A 19137-nucleotide genomic window follows, 5' to 3' on the forward strand; every position below is an offset into this window, starting at 1 on the left:
TACCATTGATGTATCCATGTGCCTCCCATCACTGTATTTGAACACACTGGCGTTGTTGCAGCATTTGACACATGTGCGTTCAGTCCCATTCTTTTGCATGTTCTGTTTGATGATATGCGTTTTACATGGATGGGGACAGAAGTGATTACTCCCATCTGGGTGTGCTTGTCAGTTCTGCCATGGCTATGCTATGTGCCATCTGTGTGCTGGCATGTGTCATGTTTGTGGATGGTCCTTGCCACTCACAGGCTTATATGTGATGCAGGTGCTATACACCATGCAGCACATGTGTTGCTTTTCCATTTTGGAGTCATTAGTGTCTGCTTTCAGGGGCCCCTTCCACTTCATTGCCACTGCATGCATGGCTGTGTTTGTGTCATGTGTGACATGTCTGATTAATGTATTGGATGTGTGCCTGTGTGTGTCGGCTATGCTGTTCATGCGTGTCTTCATGACTTCTCTTTTCATTTTGTGCAGGTGATTAGCCACTAGATGCTGTGGAGGAGGAGGAGATGGGGCAGGGGCAGCAGTACTCAGAAACCCATCCAAGCACCAGTGGAGGACGTGGGGTGATGCCGCATGAGGATCCATTGCTCCTACAAACCATCCTGTCCATGGGTGTCTCTGGGTATACCTCCGAGGATCTTTATGGCTCAGGTGCTGAATCAGACATTGACACAAATGTCCCGTCGCAGGTGAGTGTTTCTAGCAGGGATGCTGTTCTGTCCAACGCACCTGCAATGGGGGTAGACCCCTCAATGGCCCATGCAGTGTTGGAATGTCCACCTGTGGTGGTTACGGATGCAGGGTCACACTCTGCAATATTTGCTCCTGGGGCAGTAGATCAAAGGAGGAATGCAGTCCTGCAGCCTCAGGCAGCGCCAGCACAGCAAGGTGCACATCACCTTGGGGCCGACAGGTGTCGTGACCGGTACGCGGTGGCCGTGCGCCACCGGGCAGTACTGTGTGGGAGAACTCCATGTATGCAATTGCACAACAACACGTGGCATCATGTGAGATAATGGCTCAGGCCGTGGATAGGGTGGCCACTTCCATTCTCCCCCCCGAAAGGCAGGTGGAGCTCCAGCAGCAGGCAACATGGTCCACGTGCCGCTCACACAGGCAGGACATGTTGGCCACTAACAGGGACCGACGGGTTGAACTGCGGGCTCTGCGCGCAGCCATATCTGCAGAGGCACGGGCCAACAGGGATGCACTGAGGGAAGATAATACATCCCTCAGAACTACTCTGGGTGCACTTGAGGTGTCCCGGAGTACACAGTCAGAACAACAGCTGGAGCAGCTAACACGCACAATCTCAGCTGAGCTCCAGGCAACCCGTGAGGAGATCTGTACATCGCGTGAGGCCTTCCAGGCAGAACTCCATGCTACCCGTGACATGCTGCATGGGGACCTCCAGACCATCATCCTGCAGAACCAAACCTTTCAAACCTGCATGCTTGCTGCCATCGAAGAGCATGCCAGGGCTTTGCTTGGTCTGCCTCCCTTACCACGCACACCTTCTCATGTAGCACCAGAGGGTGATGACAGCGATGGCAGTTCTCCCACTACCGGGTAGCCGTGCAGGCCATGAGCCCATGGAGGGATTATTTCTTTCTCAATATCCATGCATGGCCATTTTTGTTTTTTTTGTTTTTTTGAAAAAAATATTTCCTCTTTTTTTGTCTATTGTGCATTCATGTTACAGTGTGTTGCTTTGTGTGGCACCCATAGGCATCCACTGTGTGTTCCAGCTGGGCCCATAAAGGCTTGTCTTGTGTTTGAGGCTTGGGGTCCAGAAACATATGCCACTCCTGCTTCCCCTTTCCATGGGATCGCAAGGGTGGCACTGTGTGACAGTAACTTACACAGAGGCATTGGGCTTCCATCAGTTGTGTGGCCAGTCTGTAGTCCAAACTGTGTATACACCCCTAGTGGGGATTACTGATGATTTCTCCACTGCATGGTTGATTTGTATATTGTATTCAATATACCTCATTGTGCATATTTACATGTAGCTTCTTCATGTCTCACCTTGCCTGTCTCCATTGCAGATGCAGTTCATGTTGTATGCAGTACCCTGCCACATTTACCTACCAGCAACACACTGAAGATGGGAGGGGTCGATGTGCTGCCTTTGTCAGGTTGTCACACTTGGACTATTGTGATTGGTCACTGTCAGACGTTGCCACTGTTGGGTCCTGTATTCATGATTTGTCATGCTGTTAAAGATATGTTCATGTGTGCAGTTTCTTTTTCATATGTGAGAGGGAATTGTCTGTGGCCTGTTTCCATTTGTGACAGTGCACTTTGTGACAGTTGTGTTGTGCATTTATTTGGTTGCTTTCACATTGCATGTCTCGGGTGGGTGACATGGGGTTTGGGAGGGGTTGGGTGACATACCAGTATTTGGGTGCACTGCTTTGCAAGGGGGTAGTCCTTTATGCAGCATGAATGTGTGCCTTTTACTGACACAGCATTGGCTCTGTCTAAGTAGCTAGGGATGCACACAATGTAGCACTTCCAGGCAAACAATCTCAGGGTGGTATGGTTGTGACAGTTGACTGTCCCCTTTGTCATCATCAATTGTCACCTGGTATGTGCCAGGCCTATTTGCATTCCGCAGGGGTGGGATTTTAGGTGAAAAATGTTGCCACAAGCTGGGTACGGGCTGCCTCGCCATGCGCAGCGACCGTGCATGTGGTTGGGGATGTGGAGGCACCACCATGTCCACCGGCACACCCCGCCGTGTTGCAACGTTGTGCAGGACACATGCTGCCACAATGATCCTGCACACTACTGGGGGCGCATGTAGCAGCTGGCCACCAGAGCGGTCAAGGGAGCGGAAACGCGACTTCAGCACTCCAAATGTGCGCTCCACTATGCCTCGGGTTGTAATATGGGCTGCGTTGTATGTTACCTGGGGTGGTGTGGTGGGGTTCCGTATTGGCGTCATCATGTAGGTGCTCAGAGGGTAGGCATTGTCCCCTGGGGAGGTGATAATGGTTGTCATTAGTTGGGTTTTGCCATTTCTCTGTGTGTGACATGCATGCATGCGCACTGGCATTTGTACTCACAAATGAGCCATGTGTCTCCATACCTCCCAGCTTCCAGGTCCCAGTTTAGGGTGACATTCTGACTATGAAACTATCATGGGTGGCCCCTGGATAGTTTGCATAGACAGAAGTGATTATTCACTTGGCATCGCATACCACCTGCATGTTGATGGAATGCCAGTGCTTGCGGTTGCGATAAATGTGCTCAGTGGCCCTAGGAGAACGTAGAGCCACATGGGTGCAATCAATGGCAACTAGCACTTTGGGGAAGTGTGCCACCCCATGAAAGTCCTGGAACACGGCCTGCTTTTCTACAGGTGTTCTGGGCATGTATATGTGCCTGCGGACTGAGGGGCGTGCAGTCATGATCGCCAACACCTGGTGTAGGTAGCGTGACTGCGTGGGCTGTGAGATGGCCCCAACTATGGCACTTGTCCGCTGAAATGACCCAGTGGCCAAGAAATGCAGTATATTGAGCACCTTTTCCAAGGGGCTCAGTGTTTGGGAGCACAGGGTGGGTGATGTGAGGTCATCCTCCCACTCAGCGACCAGGTCTAGGATGATATTGGGTGCAAACCTGTACCTGCCATAGACCTGGTCATCAGGCATCCCAAAAAGGCTGGTCCTGGGTAAAAAAATGTGAGGCCTGCCTATCCTCCTCCTCCTGCAGTGTCCCACAACCACTGCTGTGAGGAACGGTACATTCATCGTAGCGGTATGAGCTTGTTGTTTGTGCGCACTTTTATGCTGCGCAGGGGCGCTTACACCAGCTTCCGCCTGGCGTACGTGTTTCCGGATTAGTGCGTCTTTTGTGGCGTGCAGGTTTCCCCTGTTCGATTCCATGAATACATGTTGTTAGCGCGCGTGTGGGCGTTGCAAGGATTTGGCAGCAGTACTTCCCCCATAATGCCCACATTTTCATGTGTTGTTCCCAATTCCGCATGTTTCGCCCCCTTTTTAGGTGTGTGCGCTGGCCTGTGTGCGCCTTCAACTGCCGTCTCGCGCACAGCCTTCGGGATGTCGCAATGACGTGTGCGCCACACGCAGATTCATTGCAGATCACAGGTAAGCCACGCACAGCGCCTTCCATGAATCGACAAACAGGTGCTTATGTGGCTTTTGCACGCATGTGCTGCGATTTTCACGCTTGCGCCCCCGTTGTCAGCTCACATTACATTAATTCCATGAATTACCCTGTATATCTCATTTCACCTTTTTATTCAGTTCTGTGACACTTACTTGCTTGCCTCTCTGTTTCTTTGAATTTCTCGGCTGCCAGCCGCAACTATCTCAGTATTTTGGTACAGGCCGAGGACTGACTGAGCTCCCATTTCTAATAAGATGAATGAATGCTAAAAGAGAAAGAAAAAAAAGGAAACGCACCTTGGAACCAGGTCAAGGCTGTTTATTTTGTAAATCTTTCAATGTATCCCCTCCTTCCCATTACAACAACCATACTACACGGCAAATAGAAAAAGTACCAGCAGCTTGTTATGTTGGCAGGGGTGTGCCAGGGGGTCCCCGCCGTCATTCACACGTGCGCTCACACACTCGCACAATGAGCCACACCAGAGACGTGTGACTTGCTCGGGTCCCCGGCGGCAACTGCCAGCGGGCCGTCTTTATTATCAACTGCGCATGCGCGAACCTCGATCCCGCCCGCGCTTGCGTACATTGACGTATTCACTACGCAACACAGGTGAGACAGCCCCTTGTCCAACTACATTCATTGAAAGTGGAGACATTTGCTAGAACCTTGGGGTGGGGACTTTCCGACCATCAGTAACACAACTTACAGTTAGGAAGGGCATTACAGATAATAGAAAGCAATTACATCAGGTCATCAAAAGGCTGCGGGCAGCTGAGTCCCTGCTATCTGTGTCCTAGCATGACAAAAGCAATCAGCCCAGCTTCAATGTGTGTGGAAAAGCAGTGAAAGGACGGAAGGTAGTTAGTTCTCCTTCCATGTATGTGTTACAGAGAAGCACACAATCGGGGCAATAAGGGACAAAGCAGCAGCAAACGACCTGAAAAAATTATCACGGTTTTAGGGAGGGGGTGGGGGGCGGAGAGAGTTTGGAATCGCAGGGGGTAGAAGCCCAGAAACACATGGAAACGTCACGACGACTTTCGAACGGAATTTCAGCAATACGGGATAACGTCATGACGTCTGAAAGGCATTTTAAAAAGTGTCGGCAGACTTTAAACAAAGACACAATGCTATGGTGTTTCATATGGACTTTAAATGTGTGTTTCAATTGATAATGAAAGCAACATAAGGCCTCTGTTGACCAAACGCTCCTGTCCAGTTTCTAGCCAGCATCAGGTGAGCGTATGTGGTCCAGCTCTTGTAGTGAATTTTGTATGCATTTCTTTTAGCATCCATTAACTTAGATCATTCTCACCCGTTTCTTGTTATATTGGCAAGATGAGCCCTTTTGCAACCTCTGGAAATGCACGTTGAAGAAGCTGCAGCTGTAATTCGGTGTATTGTTCTTATTACATGTTGAAATGAAAAATTGTAAGTGCGTGACTCTCTAAACACCTGGTTTTGAAATTACACAAGGCAGCCTGTTGTTGGCATTGTAGACACTGTAGCGGCTCCGAAGCTCATTTACTGTACAGCTCAGGACCCGGAATGCTAGCAGACACAGTAACTGCTGGGCAGCTACTACATAGACCGTGGTCTGGTGTAAGGGACTAGGCTAATGATTGCAGACGTGTACTGTGTCCAGTTCCAGTGCCTACTCCGAAAGTAATGATTCCCAGGGCTAATGGCTGCAGATCCGGTACTTTAGCTGAGTCTAATGGCCCTTGCAGGCACAGTGTCTATTCTAGGTCTAATGGCTGCAGACAACAACACCCCGATTAATAGCAACAGACGCTACCTTCTCTAGCGCATATGGTAAAAGCCCATCGCATCCTCTGGCCGCAGAAAATGAGTGCAAACTCACTACCTGCTCTGGAGCTAATGACTTCTGATACAATTCGTACCTGCTCATCAGCTAGATCTGCTAATACCTGCCCTGGGGCTAATAATTACAGAAACAATACCTTCCCTGGTACTAATGACGTTTGATACATACCTGTTGATCTGTTACATATGACTGAATACTTGCCCTGAGGCTTATAGCCACAGACACAATACCTGGCATGATATGATATGATATGGTATTTGTAACGCGCCTATACACAAGTGTTTCAAGGCGCGACGAGGCAGGGAGGGAGGGAAACAAGGGGAAGACAGACAAACGATCCTACTAGGCCAGGTGTCATTCAGATCGCGCAAGTGCAGAGGTAAGGGGAAAAGGAGGAAGTGCAGGGGGAGGAGGTGGGAGGGAAGTGCAGTACAAGTAGCGTCAAAAATAATAAATAATAAATAAAAAGGGCCAGCTGGTGGCAAGTGCGAGGTAAGTGCAGAGCAAGTGCTGGGAAGGGGGCTGTAGGGATACAGTGACAGTCCCACAGTGCAGGGGGAGCCAGGGAGGCAGTGCAAGTGGAGAGTGGCTGGGCCCTGGACCGAGGTTGCTGAGAGTGGCCCAGATGCAGGTTTAGTGCTGAATTCAGTGGGGAGTTAAGCAGGATTAGCAGGGGAGAGGGAGAGGGAAGGCAGAAGCGAAGAGGAAGGTTTTGAGGTGCTTCCGGAACCGGAGATGGTTCTCCTCAAGTTTCAGGGAGGCAGGAAGGCTGTTCCAGAGGGAGGCCCCTGCTGCGGAGAGAGATCTACCCCCAGCTCGTTGCTTCGAGAAGCGGCTGACCATGAGGGAGTTGGAGACGGATGAGCGAAGGGCTCGTGAAGGAAGATATTTAGGAAGAGAGAGTTGAAGGTATTTAGGTCCCAGGCCCCAGAAGGCCTTGTGGACAATGCAGAGGGTTTTGAACTTAATCCTCGCAGCCACTGGGAGCCAGTGAAGAGATTTCAGTCCTGGAGAGATACGGTCCCTGGGCTTGAGGCCAAGGACAAGTCTCGCAGTTCTGTTCTGGATAAGTTGCAGAGGGCGGAGAGTGGAGGCAGGCAGATTAAGATAGAGGCTGTTACAGTAGTCCAGCCTTGAGAGAACCAGGGCTCGGGAGACAGTGAGCTTCTGGGGGAAGGAGAGGAAGGGAAGAATACCTCTGAGGAGGTGCAGCTGGTAGTGTGACTTCTTAGAGACGTCAGATATATGAGGAGAGAAGGAGAGTGTGGAGTCGAAGATGACCCCGAGGTTTTTAGCCTTGCAGGTAGGGGCAGGAAGGGGGCCAAGGGAGGCCGGCCAGAGAGCTGCAGGGAAGGAGGGAGTGGGTGTGCCGATGAGTAGAATCTCAGTCTTACTGGCGTTGAGGCAGAGGTCATTGGCGGCACACCATTCCTGGATAGCAGACAGACAGTCGGAGATGAGGGAAGAAGAGGAGGAGGCCGAGGGTAGCCTGAAAATGAGCTGGGTATCGTCTGCATAACACATTATGTACTCTTGGGCTAACGATTCCATTCACAATACCTGCTCGTGAGCAAATCTGGGGTTAATGACTGCAGAAACAGTAAAAAATCAATGCACCCTGTCCTTCCCGTGTGTCCTTTTCCATTCCTAATTCCCCTCTGACATCTCGAACCACACACTCTGAAATGAATAATCAGTGGAGCCAAGAGACAGGTACTGTACCCCAATGTTATGGTTAGCCAATGATGACGGAAGTGCTGTGTCGGTGTTGGCAATAAAAGGCTGCGTTTTCTTTTTGCACGTAACCTAATTGTAAAAACATATTTTGTAATGTTTCTGTATCAAAATCACACATATATAAAACAATGTACACTTTAGGGCACGAGGTCCAGGGGCGTGTACCTGGCCTGTGCCGCCATCTCGTTCCACAACGTCGTGGCCCACGTTTCTTCTGGGTGGGTGGGATATGGGAATGGTGGGATATGGGAAAAGTGAAACTGATCTCTCCCTACCTAGTGCCCTTAGATTATCCTCCTAGATTTTCCCCCGGCAAGACATGTGTTTGGGGGCTTTTGTTGTGCCCCCCCCCCTGCTGGCTGGCGCAGATGGCTGTTTGCACCTTGTTGTGCCTCTTTGTTCTACCACTTTGCCCCTCTTCCTGCCTTTCCTGTCTTGGGCGAGGCAACTGATAGCGCCTTAGTTTAGCCCTTAGTCTTGCATATGCTGATGCGACGGGGGGGAAACACTTTCGCTGTGGCCTCTATGTTACTTATGCTGCGTGTGGCAGCATATATTTTCTCTCTCACCCTTGCCCCACCATATTATTCTTCCGCGCTTCTGGCTACAGGGGTGCCCCCTTGCGCATCACTTGCCACGTACAGCGTGAAGAAGTGATCAGTAGGGATAAACCATCATGCCACGATTTTCAAAACTTGTTTGGTGCAACTTTTGGCATGCTCATTCACGTCACTTGAGTCAAAAAGGTGGTGAATTGTGCACAAAGGACATTTAAATGTGTGCATCATAGTTGTGCAAATTGAGGTGCTCTTTTCCCACTAAATGCACAACTGGGCAAGGCAGAGGGTTAAAGGGGGTTATGGGCATTTTCGAGTAATCCCAATTTTCAAAAGAAGTGCACTTTCAAAGCACAGGGTGGGTGGATATTTCCCTGTGCCTGGTATCAGGTGCAGGGGGATATAAAATGTATGTGAAGGTCTCTTTTGATCCTCTGATGCGACGAGTGAGTGAATGCTGTGTGAATAAGCGAGTGAATGTTGAGTTAAAGAATGCAAGTGTTTGTGCTGTGCCAGGGAGCTGATTTTTGGATGGTGAGGACAGCACAGTAACTTTTTATTTGTAATTATTTTATTTGCATTTTCAACAGTAAGAACACATGTAACCCCGACCCCCCTCGATCCTGTCTGTTCCCGCCGAGACCACAAACTCTACAGATGGCTCCCGGTCCCAAGTTTCTGTGAGGGGCCAGCTCTCGCCAGCCAGAGGACTGTTTGAGAACCCCCCTCGCCTCCCCTAGAAGCTTCAGCCATATCTCCTCCCAGCTTCATGTGAATGTGCTTTCCCCAAGTGGAGCAAGTACTCACACCAGCCCCAGTAATCTCATTTTACTCGGGCACTATGTGGCCCGCGGGTCCCGCTGCAGGTGATGCAGGACAATGTCCCTGTCCGATCTTTGGTGATTCCCCCTTGAATCGAATGTCACACATCCCACTCTAGTGCCACTAAAGGTCCTGATTTTCCTATCCCATTCGTGTTTTGTGGGGGTAGCTTTTTGTTTCCGTTTGTTTGCCACCGCAAGCGTTGCCGCCACCTTCAGGATAACGTATGTCTTTCTTTGAGAATTCGAGGGTAGGTTTCACAGAATCCTGCCCATTCCCAGGATGGCCATCCCTGTTATCGGCATCTGACTCCCAAACATACTATTCATTGTTGCACTGATCATGTCCCAATAAGGCTGTATGACTGGGTGTTCCCAACATATATGCTTCCACAATCCCAGTTCCACCACATCCAATCCAGCGGAGAGCTGACGCAGTTGGGTAGAATTCCTGTGGTGAGATGCTATTGGACCATTATCTTAACCCATATTTCCTGAGTTTGGATGGCGTGCATGAGTTTGGGGGATATCTGCCCATAATGGAGGCCAAAGTTCCCCCTCCAGCAGCTGCCCCACTGCAGTTTCCCACTGCTCCATATAGTGCCATGCCTGGCTCCTTTCCCCTTCTGCTATAATCCCATATAAGAAGCCTACCAAATGCCTGTCCCTGGGTCCATCATTACGAACCATTCAAAGGGCGTGAGATCCCTGGTGGCTGCTGACCTGACCATTGTGTTTGTAAGCTAGTGCCTCAGTTAAGAGTACCGATCCCTCTCCCCGCTCATCTAGCCGGAAGTCCTGCTTGCACTCTGCAAATGAATTAATGTCCTGAACCGAGAACATGTCACATAGTTTGCGGAACCATGCCGCCTCCCACGCATTGAAGGCACCCCTTTCCATACCTTGTTTGAACTGGGGATTCCTAAACAATGACATCAGCGGGGAGGGGAAGGTGGTTAAGTTCACCCTCCACACCACGCACCAGCTCATCCCATGAGTCTCCCACTAGAGTCCCTATCCTGCTACGGTACATGTTTGCAAGTCTATCCCCCTTGGGTCGCCACAACACCTCATCCAGCGGTGAGTCCATCGACCCTGAACCAATCCCGGATCGCTCTGATTTGAGCTGCAAGGAAAAATAGGTGGAAGTTTTGCGCTCACAGCCCTCCCTTGCTTCTGGGAGACATTAGCATCTGCATAGCTACCCTGGGTCTCTTGTGGTTCCAAATAAATAACACCACATGTATTTGAAGGGTCCTGAAGAAATTTTGGGGAACCCCCACTGGCAGGGCTATCAAATAGTACAGGTCTTTTGGGAAAATCACAATTTCAAGGGCATTTATCCTCCCCATCCAGGATATTGATAAGGGCGCCCATTCCGCCAGCAGCAGGTGCAGCTTTTCTGCTAAAGGCGGGTAGGTAGCACGGTAAAGAGCACCCAGAGGATCAGTAATCTGGATCCCCAAATATCTAATGCCTGTTTCCGCCCATCTACAGGGTACTATACCTCACAATTCCTTTTTTGAGAGGTGGCAGTAATGTTTAATAACTGACTTGTGGGCATTTAACCCTGCGACCTCCCCAAAATAGAAGTTCCCAGGTAATGAAGTTTCTGGTTCAGTGATCAAGGGGAGTATGTCGTCGGCAAACGCTGAAACTCTATGCACTACACCCCCCAAAGGGAAATGCCCTAATATCCGGGGAGGCCCTAATCTTGGCCATGACCGGCTCCAGGTAGATAGCTGTCCCTGGATGGGCCTGGCCACACTGCCGTCGTGGACCACCCTGCCCACGTTCCCCACCCTGGCCACATCTCCCACCGCAGCCATCTCTGGGAGATCGCCCAGCTTTGCCTCCCTTACCACTTGGTGGCCTCCCAGCCATGGCACTGGGCACTGATGGATCAGTGGGAATGGGAGGTGCACACAATTGTCCTAGGTGATTGGGGTAGGGTACATCATGGAAACGTACCTCTGTGCTCCTGCAAGGCTGACTGTGACCCTTGGGGAAAAATGACAGGTCACGCAACGCTCGGGTACCCCAAAAAGAAAACTTGCACGCGACTCCGCCCCCCCCCCCCACCTCGGTAGCCCACATGCATGGAATTAACGTCCCGCAGTACGCTGTGGCACCCAGAAACACAAAAATGCATACGCATGCTACTATGACCTCGTAAATGGGGTGCGCGACACACGGGGGTAACCACAGTGGGGGAAAAATGCATGCGCGACTCACCGTCTGCCTTGAAAAATGTAGAAAAACACACGCGTGTGTGCGCATAGGCAACCCCCCAAAACGAGAAGTACGCACTGCAACCGTAGTGAAGAAATCGCGTGTGAACCCACAAAAAGCAGAATCTGACGCGTCCCCATGAATAGCACCTACAGCGCACTGGTGTCCTACGCTGACCTTTAACCTGTACTGAAGGGCAATGGCCATGCGCGCGTCACATCACTTAGGCGCTAAGGGCCTTTCATCTGATTCCACGATAAACGCGCTGTTTTTGCACGTGCGGAGTCACTCTGCATCCGGCTGGCCATGCAAAAGCACATGGGAGACCCACACTCCTGCCCACAAGGCCATTACCTGCCCCTGACGCCCTGAGCTGCCTCCCACGAGCCATCTGCTACTGCCAGCCCACTCTGTGTGCCTGCTGCCTACGTGCCCTGCAATCTGGTGCCTGCACTGAAACCATTGCCAGAGATCCTGTTACTGAGACCATATCTGCTGACACAGAAGACTCCCGACTGCTATTCCATCGCTCCACAGCCTAACGCCAGGGCCCAGTTGGCAACCCCTGCGGCAGGTGTGGGCGGGGGGCGGGCATGTCAGACCAAACACCATCTGGGGCCAGTGGCAAACCCCCGTCAGAGAGGCAGAGGGCTGACGGCTTCACTCCCAACAAAGTTGGCATCCTGGTGGAGCAAATCCTGGGGTATTATGATGCCCTCTTCACTGTGACATCGTGACTCGACAAGGATGGACGAAGTAAGATCTGGACCGATATCGTGGGTGCCATCAAATCGGAGGGAATGGCAAACTTCGACTACGAACACATTTGGAAGTGCTGGGAAGACTTCAGGTCCAGGACCCTCAACAAGACCCAGCGCCTTGTCGCATCTGGTGATGTAGTGGGGGGCCGGGGCTGGTTTACAACCAATGAGATGAGGGTCCTGAAGTGCATACGCCCAGCGCTGCACACCCAGGTCTTGGAGTTGGAGCTCCGTCCGGAGTCTAGTGGCAAGTGTCCATGTGATTTTGTCCAGTGTAGTGCATGATGAGGTGTGGATGGAGTGTGCACTTTGGCCTTATGTCTGGTATGACTCATGTACAGATGTGTGTGTGTGCGCATGTCCATGACAGTGCTGCATGTGAGTCCAATCTAGCGTGTTCCACATCAGTGGTGTCTGTGTTGAATTGCATGATGTGCACTGGCATGTAACGAGGTGCACATATTTGCATTCCTGTGTCTGGACTTGGCCGTGTGAGACATGGATGCTTATGTCACCTTCAAGGACATGCATGGGGTACATGTGCTTGTGTCTGAGTAGTGAGACTGGCAAACCTCATGGATGCATGACACATGAGCATCTCAATGCATGATTGACTCATGCAGCCCGGTTGTCCACAAGTGCACTGTGACGGGAGGTCTACATGGCCTGATGCATGACTGTCTGGTGATGTTCTGCATGTGTCATGATGCATGTGAGGTTCAGCCCCTCTTCTGATGTGCCTGCAGTGCCTTGTACATGGATGTGAATGTTTGTTGCACGTGCCATGCATGTTTGTGCATGTGTGTTGCTTGCACTGACCTCTTTTGTGGAGGGTGATAGTTGTGACGTTTGGCAGTGCCACTCATGTGCATTTGCCTTGTGTCAAGCAGACATTTTTTCGGTACAATGATGCTTGTGTTGAGTGTCTCCCTATCCACAGCGGCGATGGAGGAAGAGGGCGGAGACAGCGGTGTGGAGCAACGCAGCGGGGATGCCTCCACCAGGCGGAGACGCAAGGCCCAGTCATCCTCCCAGGTTACATATTTTTCCGGGAGCAAGGGGACTCGTGCCACGTCCCCAACAACGGCTGCAGCTGCGGAGGGCAGGCCCAAGAAGGTGAAGTTGGACGTGGGCTCCTCGGCAGCTGGAGGGACGGGTGAGCTCCCACAGGGGCAATCCGATGCGGAAGACGGTTCGGAGTCATCCAGGTTGGTGGTGGACGAGGAGGTGGAGGAGGCCGCATCAGACCAGCACATGTGGCGGGGTGATGAGGTAGGTGCAACTGGTGCAGACCAGGGGCAGGAGGCAGTGCAGGTCACCGCAGAGGGGCCTGCGCCTAATCCTGTCCCTGATCCTGCATCAGTATGCACCTGCAGGCATGCCTCAGGGGAGACTGGTCCTCATGTAGAGGATGAGTCCACGTTAACTGACCTTCCTTTACCTGCGGACTAGGCAATTTGTGACAGGGTTGAGCCCATGCTAGCCGGTATCACTAGGCGCACAGGCGGCATTCGTGATGACGTGCAGGCTACCTGTCGGGTGCTTGCACGTTATCACAAAGAGGTCTGGGCCCTCATGAACTGGCTAACTCGGCTCATTGTCGCCAGTTTTCTACGTGTGCTGGGCACTGATGCAATCCTCCAGTACGCACCAGTCGTCCTCCATGCAGTCTTCCGGCCCAGATGCCACCAGGGCCCTCTGTGGACCTGTCCCAGACACGGCGGCCAGTCTGGTGGAGACACAGTCCCTGCCACAGTCGGGAGTCGGAGGATCAGCAGAGGTGGTCACCATAGCAACAGGACCACTGGCAATGGAGGTAGTGCAGGCAGCTTGCAGCAGGGCACGGGCACGACTGCCCTGGGGATTGTCATCGTCCCGGAGGCAGTCCTGGAGGCGCAGGCACAGGGATTTTTGGCAGCAGGAGGCTCTGCGTAGGAGGCAACATGACTCGGGGCCATCAACATCAGAGGGGCAGGCATCGGCCATCAGGCAGGAGGCCAACGTGGACCTTGGCACAAGGATGTCTTCTGTGTGGCAGCGAATGGGCCAGCAGATCGATGCAGGGGTCACGACTCACCATGACCAGGGCGGAGAACACCCTGCGTCGGGCAGAGAGGCGGGCAGAGTTCCTTCAAGAGACTTGCATGGAGTTTGAGCGGAGCATGACAGAGTCCTTGCGAGCCCTCTAGGATAGAGCAGTGGCCCGCCTCTGGGAAATTGACGCAGAGTTGGATGATGCCCTGGCCGAAACTGTTGCGGGAAATGGTGAGTCGTTGGACTAGCCCACTGCCTTTGTAAATAGTTAGTTGTAGGTTTCCTTTCTTTTTTTTTATTATTTGGAGTCCACAGACTTTGCTCTGCATTTTGTAAATAGTTATTTTTTTTCTAGGGTTTTTAAGGATTCATATTTGTACTTTTGGGATCATGGACCCTTCAGCCTTGTATATAGTTGGATATCTTAGCATTTTTTTGGATTTTTTTTTTCACCATGAGGTAATGGTGTTTTCATGATTTTAGATTTTCGACTGAGGAACAAACATTGGACATGTGCCATTTCTTTTTGAGTTTCTGTTTTTCCTATGTCACGTTCATTTTTGTTTTGCATTTCTTTTTCATTGACATTCTTTTAATTTTCATGGTTATCTTTCAGTTGGTGTGATTTGACATTAATACATTTGTATTCCTTCCAATCTAAGTGGTGTCTGCTCTCAATGGTTTGGTGCATGTGTCACTCGTCATTGGCTCTGTTGCGTGTCCCTGCTGTGGAGCAATGTAGGTCATGTCCTTTGGTACATGCATGGGGCATGTACTGGGGAATGGGACCAATGCATGGATGGATGGGTGTTCAGTTGCACTGTGGGGGTGGGGGGGGGGCAGCGTGTGGTGGCATTTTGGTGGACATTTGCTACATTATTGGATGTTGGGGCAATGTGTTTGGTGGAGTGACATGTGTCGGGGCCTGCCTGCAGGTTTCCGTCACTGGTGGTGGGGAGGGGGACATGAGTCTGGGCCTGCCTGCAGATTGCTGTCACTGGTGGGAGTGTGGAGGGGGCCACATGAGTCTGGGATGGCCTGCGGTGTATGGTCCCATGTGGGCTGCTTGCAGGGTATGGTCAGGGGTGTTCTGTGGGTTTCCCTTGTGGTGTGGGCTGGCTGTGGGGTATGCTCACGGGTGCTGGGGTCTGCTATGGTGTGGGCTGCCTGCGGGGTATGGTCGGGAGTGTTGGAGGGGGGGGGGGCATCCCCTCTGGTGTGGGCTGCCTGCGTGGTATAGTCCCATGTGGGCTGCCTGCAGGGTATGGCCACGGGTGATTTTTTTTTTTTTTTTTTTTTTTTTTTTTTTTTTTGGGGGGGGTCTCCCTTGTGGTGTGGGCTGCCTGCGGGGTATGGTCCAATCTGGGCTGCCTGCGGGGTATGGTCACAGGTGTTGGGCGGTGGGGGAGACAGTCCCCCCTGTGGTGTGGGCTGCCTGCGGGGTATGGTCACGAGTGTTTGGGGGGGGCGTCCCTTTGTGGTGTGGTCTGCCTGCAGGGTGTGTTGGCGGCTGATGTCAGCATGCACAGCCCTTTTCATGCGATTTGGCTGGCGCGAGCGGTTTGCGTGTATTCACGGGGATACGGTAGGCCCTTTTCACGTGAATTGGCTGGCACGAGCAGGGTACGTGCAGATTTTTCACGTGATTACGATGTAGGGGGGGGCTGTATGCTGGGTCACGGATAGCGTGGGCCTTTGTGCTGTATTGGGGATTTCAAGGGCTTTTTCCAGCGCAAGCGGCGGTGTTGGGGGCGTAACTGGCGCTGCTGGATGTTCACTGCGCTACGGCTGGTAATGGCACGGGAAATCCATGAATACGTGGTGCGCGAAAATGATGTTTTCCTTCTCTGCGCGAGGTGCTTGCGCTGCTCCTGCGCCAGATTCTATGAATTGGTCTCCTAGTTGTTTGTCCCTATGGTATTTCATTGTAATGAGCTCCCCCGTCAATGTAGCCTTAAATGCGTCCCACACCACCTTGGTCGTGTACACCCTCTGTTGCGTGAAGTGCAAAGTTCTTTGACCCCTCTCGTCTCCTCTCTAGTTGTTTGTCTGCAGTGTTGTTGTTGCTGGTGTCCCTTCTAGGTTGTCATTGTCTGCTGAATATCCAGGGTTTGACCAGTTTCCTGAAGGTGATGTGGTCTTCTGTTGTTCTAATTACTTTGGACATGCTGTTCCAGGAGTTGGCAATTCGATGTGAGAATGCTGTTCCACCAATCCTCTATTCGTAGGTTGTTGCTTCCTGGACGATACCGGCTAATCTTGTCTTGCAGGAATTCTGCTCCTTGTCTGTGCATGGTTTTGTGGGCGAAGCAGAGTGCTTTGAATTTGATGTGCTTTTTTTACTGGTAACCAGTGTAGGCTTTTCAATGCTGGAGTGATGTGGTCTCTTCTGTTTAGTCTTCGTAGGATCCTGGCTATTGTATTTTGTACCCTTGCAGTTTCTTGGTGAGTCTTTCTGTCATTTCTAGATAGAGGCTGTTTGCGTAGTTAATTCTTGAGTATCGGGGATAGGATTGTGAGGGTTTGTGGGGGAAGGAGAGGTAGTGGAGTAGTTCTGAGTAGTCGTAGGTGAAGAAGCATTTTTTGGCATTTGCGTTAACTTGCGGTTCCAGTGATGGCCCATTGTCTAGGTTGTTCACTACATTGGTAGTCTCTGGTTGCGTTCCCATGCCGATTGGCCAGTCGAGTTGTGGGTTCCCTTTGTCGAATGCTGCGGGTGAGAGCATCATTTCTGTTTTTGCCGGGTTCAGTTTGAGGTTGTTCATTGTCATCTAGTTGTAAGCATCTGTAAGGCAGTTGTTGAGGTTATTTTGTTCCTGTGTTCTGTTTGTTTTTACAATCCATGGGGTCGAATGACTTTCCTCAGTGTGCACATGTAGAAGGGAGAGGCTGGAACCTTTTGGGATTCCGCAGGATATATTTTAGGTGTTTGAGGTGAACAGTTGTATGTACGTTCTTTCGGTTCGGTTTGTTAGGAATGAGGTAAGCCACTTTAGTGCGGATTCCTGTATGCCACATTCCATCAATCTTTTTATTAGTGTTGCATGGCTGATTGTGTAAAAAAACCCTAACCTGTGTCTACGTGTATTTTCAGGTCTATCGATCGTCCCATATTGATAAAAGTGCTGATTCTGTTCCTCTCATCGGTCTTAAGCCAAGTTGTGATTAGTAGAGTATTCTGTTTCGACATGTTTAGGAAGGATTTTGTATACGTGGTTCTCCAGGATCTTTGCTGGGTAGGGCTGGTTGGATATCGGTCTGTAGTTGCTTGGGTCTTGATTCCTTTTTTCAGTGGTTTGATGTATGCTGATTTGAAGAAGGGTGGTACTATTACTCTTTTGAGTGATAGATTCATTAGGTTTTGGAAGCGTGCTGCTGGGGTTCTGTGGTTGAAGATTCCTTTGAATGCGTCCTTGATCCGTGTGGCGATTTTTCCTCTGCAATTGGTTCTAGGCAGATGAGTTTTGCTGTAATCTGTGTTTCGTCTGTGGTCCGGTGGTTGCGGTTGTATTTGCCCCGGCTAGGTTTCTGGTCTCCTGTATTGTCTAGTTTTGCTCTCAGATGGTTGATGTCACAAAGTGTTTGTGTCGGGGTGATGGAATTTTTGCAGGAAGAGGGTTTTTTTATCTCTGATTTTGAAGAGTTCTTTCTGTGGATTGTTTATCGATTCTATTCTTATGGCGTAGTGTTTGTATCGGTGGGATCTCTTTCGCTTGGGACGGTTGCATCTAGAAGGTTTGTTAGGGCCTCTAGGTCCAAGTTCTTCCAATTTCTTTTCTTGCTGGTGTGAATATGACCTTCCCGGTCGGTAGGCGAGTTGGGGTGTGATGTAGAATGGTATCAAGCAGTGGTCACTCTACAGCATTGGTGTAGGGGGCGAAGATGCGCATAGTCCTTCACTGCAGAAAATTGCATCCAGGGTGTCTGCTTTGTGGGTGGATCCATTTACTATTTTCTTAACTGCAAGGTTTCCAGGAGTGCGCAGAGTGAATTTGGTGCATACTCATTTTCTTCTTCGATCCATATGTTTAAATCTCCCAGTGCCTTGTCTGCTAGTTTTGTTGCAAAGTTGGGGTTGTACGAAGGTGGTCTGTAGATTAGGTGGAATACTATGTTGGATTGGTCAGGAGGAATACTATGTTGGATTGGTCATAGAGTTCTGTCTTGATGAGGAGGGATTCACAGTCTTCTGCCTTGGTTGTGGTGATTCGAGATGCTCGGGCGTGTTTTGTGTATAATTGCGATTCCGCCTCCTCATTGATTTTCTCTGCCTTTATTCATTTATAATTGTTGGGTATTGCTTTGTTAGCAATGGTTTTATAGTTGTCCAATAGCCAGGTTTCTGTAAGGAAGAGCACATCTGTACCTCCTTCTCTTAGGTTATGGATTTCTGATGAGTGTTTTTCCATGGATATAACGTTGAAGAGGCTGCAGTGTAGTTTAGTTGATTTCCCATTCGGGTTGTTAGTAACGTTTGTTTTGACTGCTGTGTTGGCTGGGTTTCTGTTCCAGGTGGGGCTTCCCCCTGTTGGGTGGGGTGGTTCTTTGTTGGTCAGTCTTTGTCGAGTAGACAAATCAGGTTTATGGCAGGGTTGGTCTTTGGTTCCTTCCGGGTAGTAAATAGGGTAGCTGCCCCTATGTTCCAGTCCTGGTAATGTAGCGGGTGTGGAGTGTGATGGATTCCAACTTGTCCCTTGTTCCTGTCTCCACCATGGACAATAATACTCCAACCAGGTTGGGATGGTTTATTAGTTGTCCTGCTCCATTTGGGTCTGTATTTGTGATGCTTGTTGGCTGTCGGTTTGTTGTTGCTGTGCTGTTTTTTGTTTACCACGTTGTTTATGGACAGGTAGCAAGTAATGTAGTCTCTTTGCTCTGTTATTTATGTCTCCTTGGGTCATCTGGGATGAGTTTTTTTTGGGGTTGTGGGATCACGCTGGTTGGTGCCTTCCTGAGTGGTTTGGGTTTTCTCATGATTTCTGTTGTCTGTTATGGCTTCTTTGTCTTTCTTGTGGCGAGGC

At 50.6% G+C, this 19137-nt stretch overlaps 1 protein-coding gene across 2 annotated transcripts in view; it reads left to right on the plus strand.

Moving 5' to 3' along the window:
* The first annotated feature begins 5257 nt into the window (after positions 1–5257).
* SDCBP (syndecan binding protein) overlaps positions 5258–19137 on the plus strand; it is a 403969-nt gene continuing 390089 nt past the window's right edge. For both annotated transcript variants that reach the window (XM_069621090.1, XM_069621091.1), the window contains exon 1: positions 5258–5382. In XM_069621090.1, coding sequence (XP_069477191.1) covers positions 5302–5382 — 81 coding nt within the window. In that variant the 5' untranslated portion in view covers positions 5258–5301. The remainder of the gene's footprint in view (positions 5383–19137) is intronic.

The sequence above is a fragment of the Ambystoma mexicanum genome, chromosome 5q, assembly GCF_040938575.1.
Source record: "Ambystoma mexicanum isolate Mex_15411 chromosome 5q, UKY_AmexF1_1, whole genome shotgun sequence".
NCBI lineage: Eukaryota > Metazoa > Chordata > Amphibia > Caudata > Ambystomatidae > Ambystoma > Ambystoma mexicanum.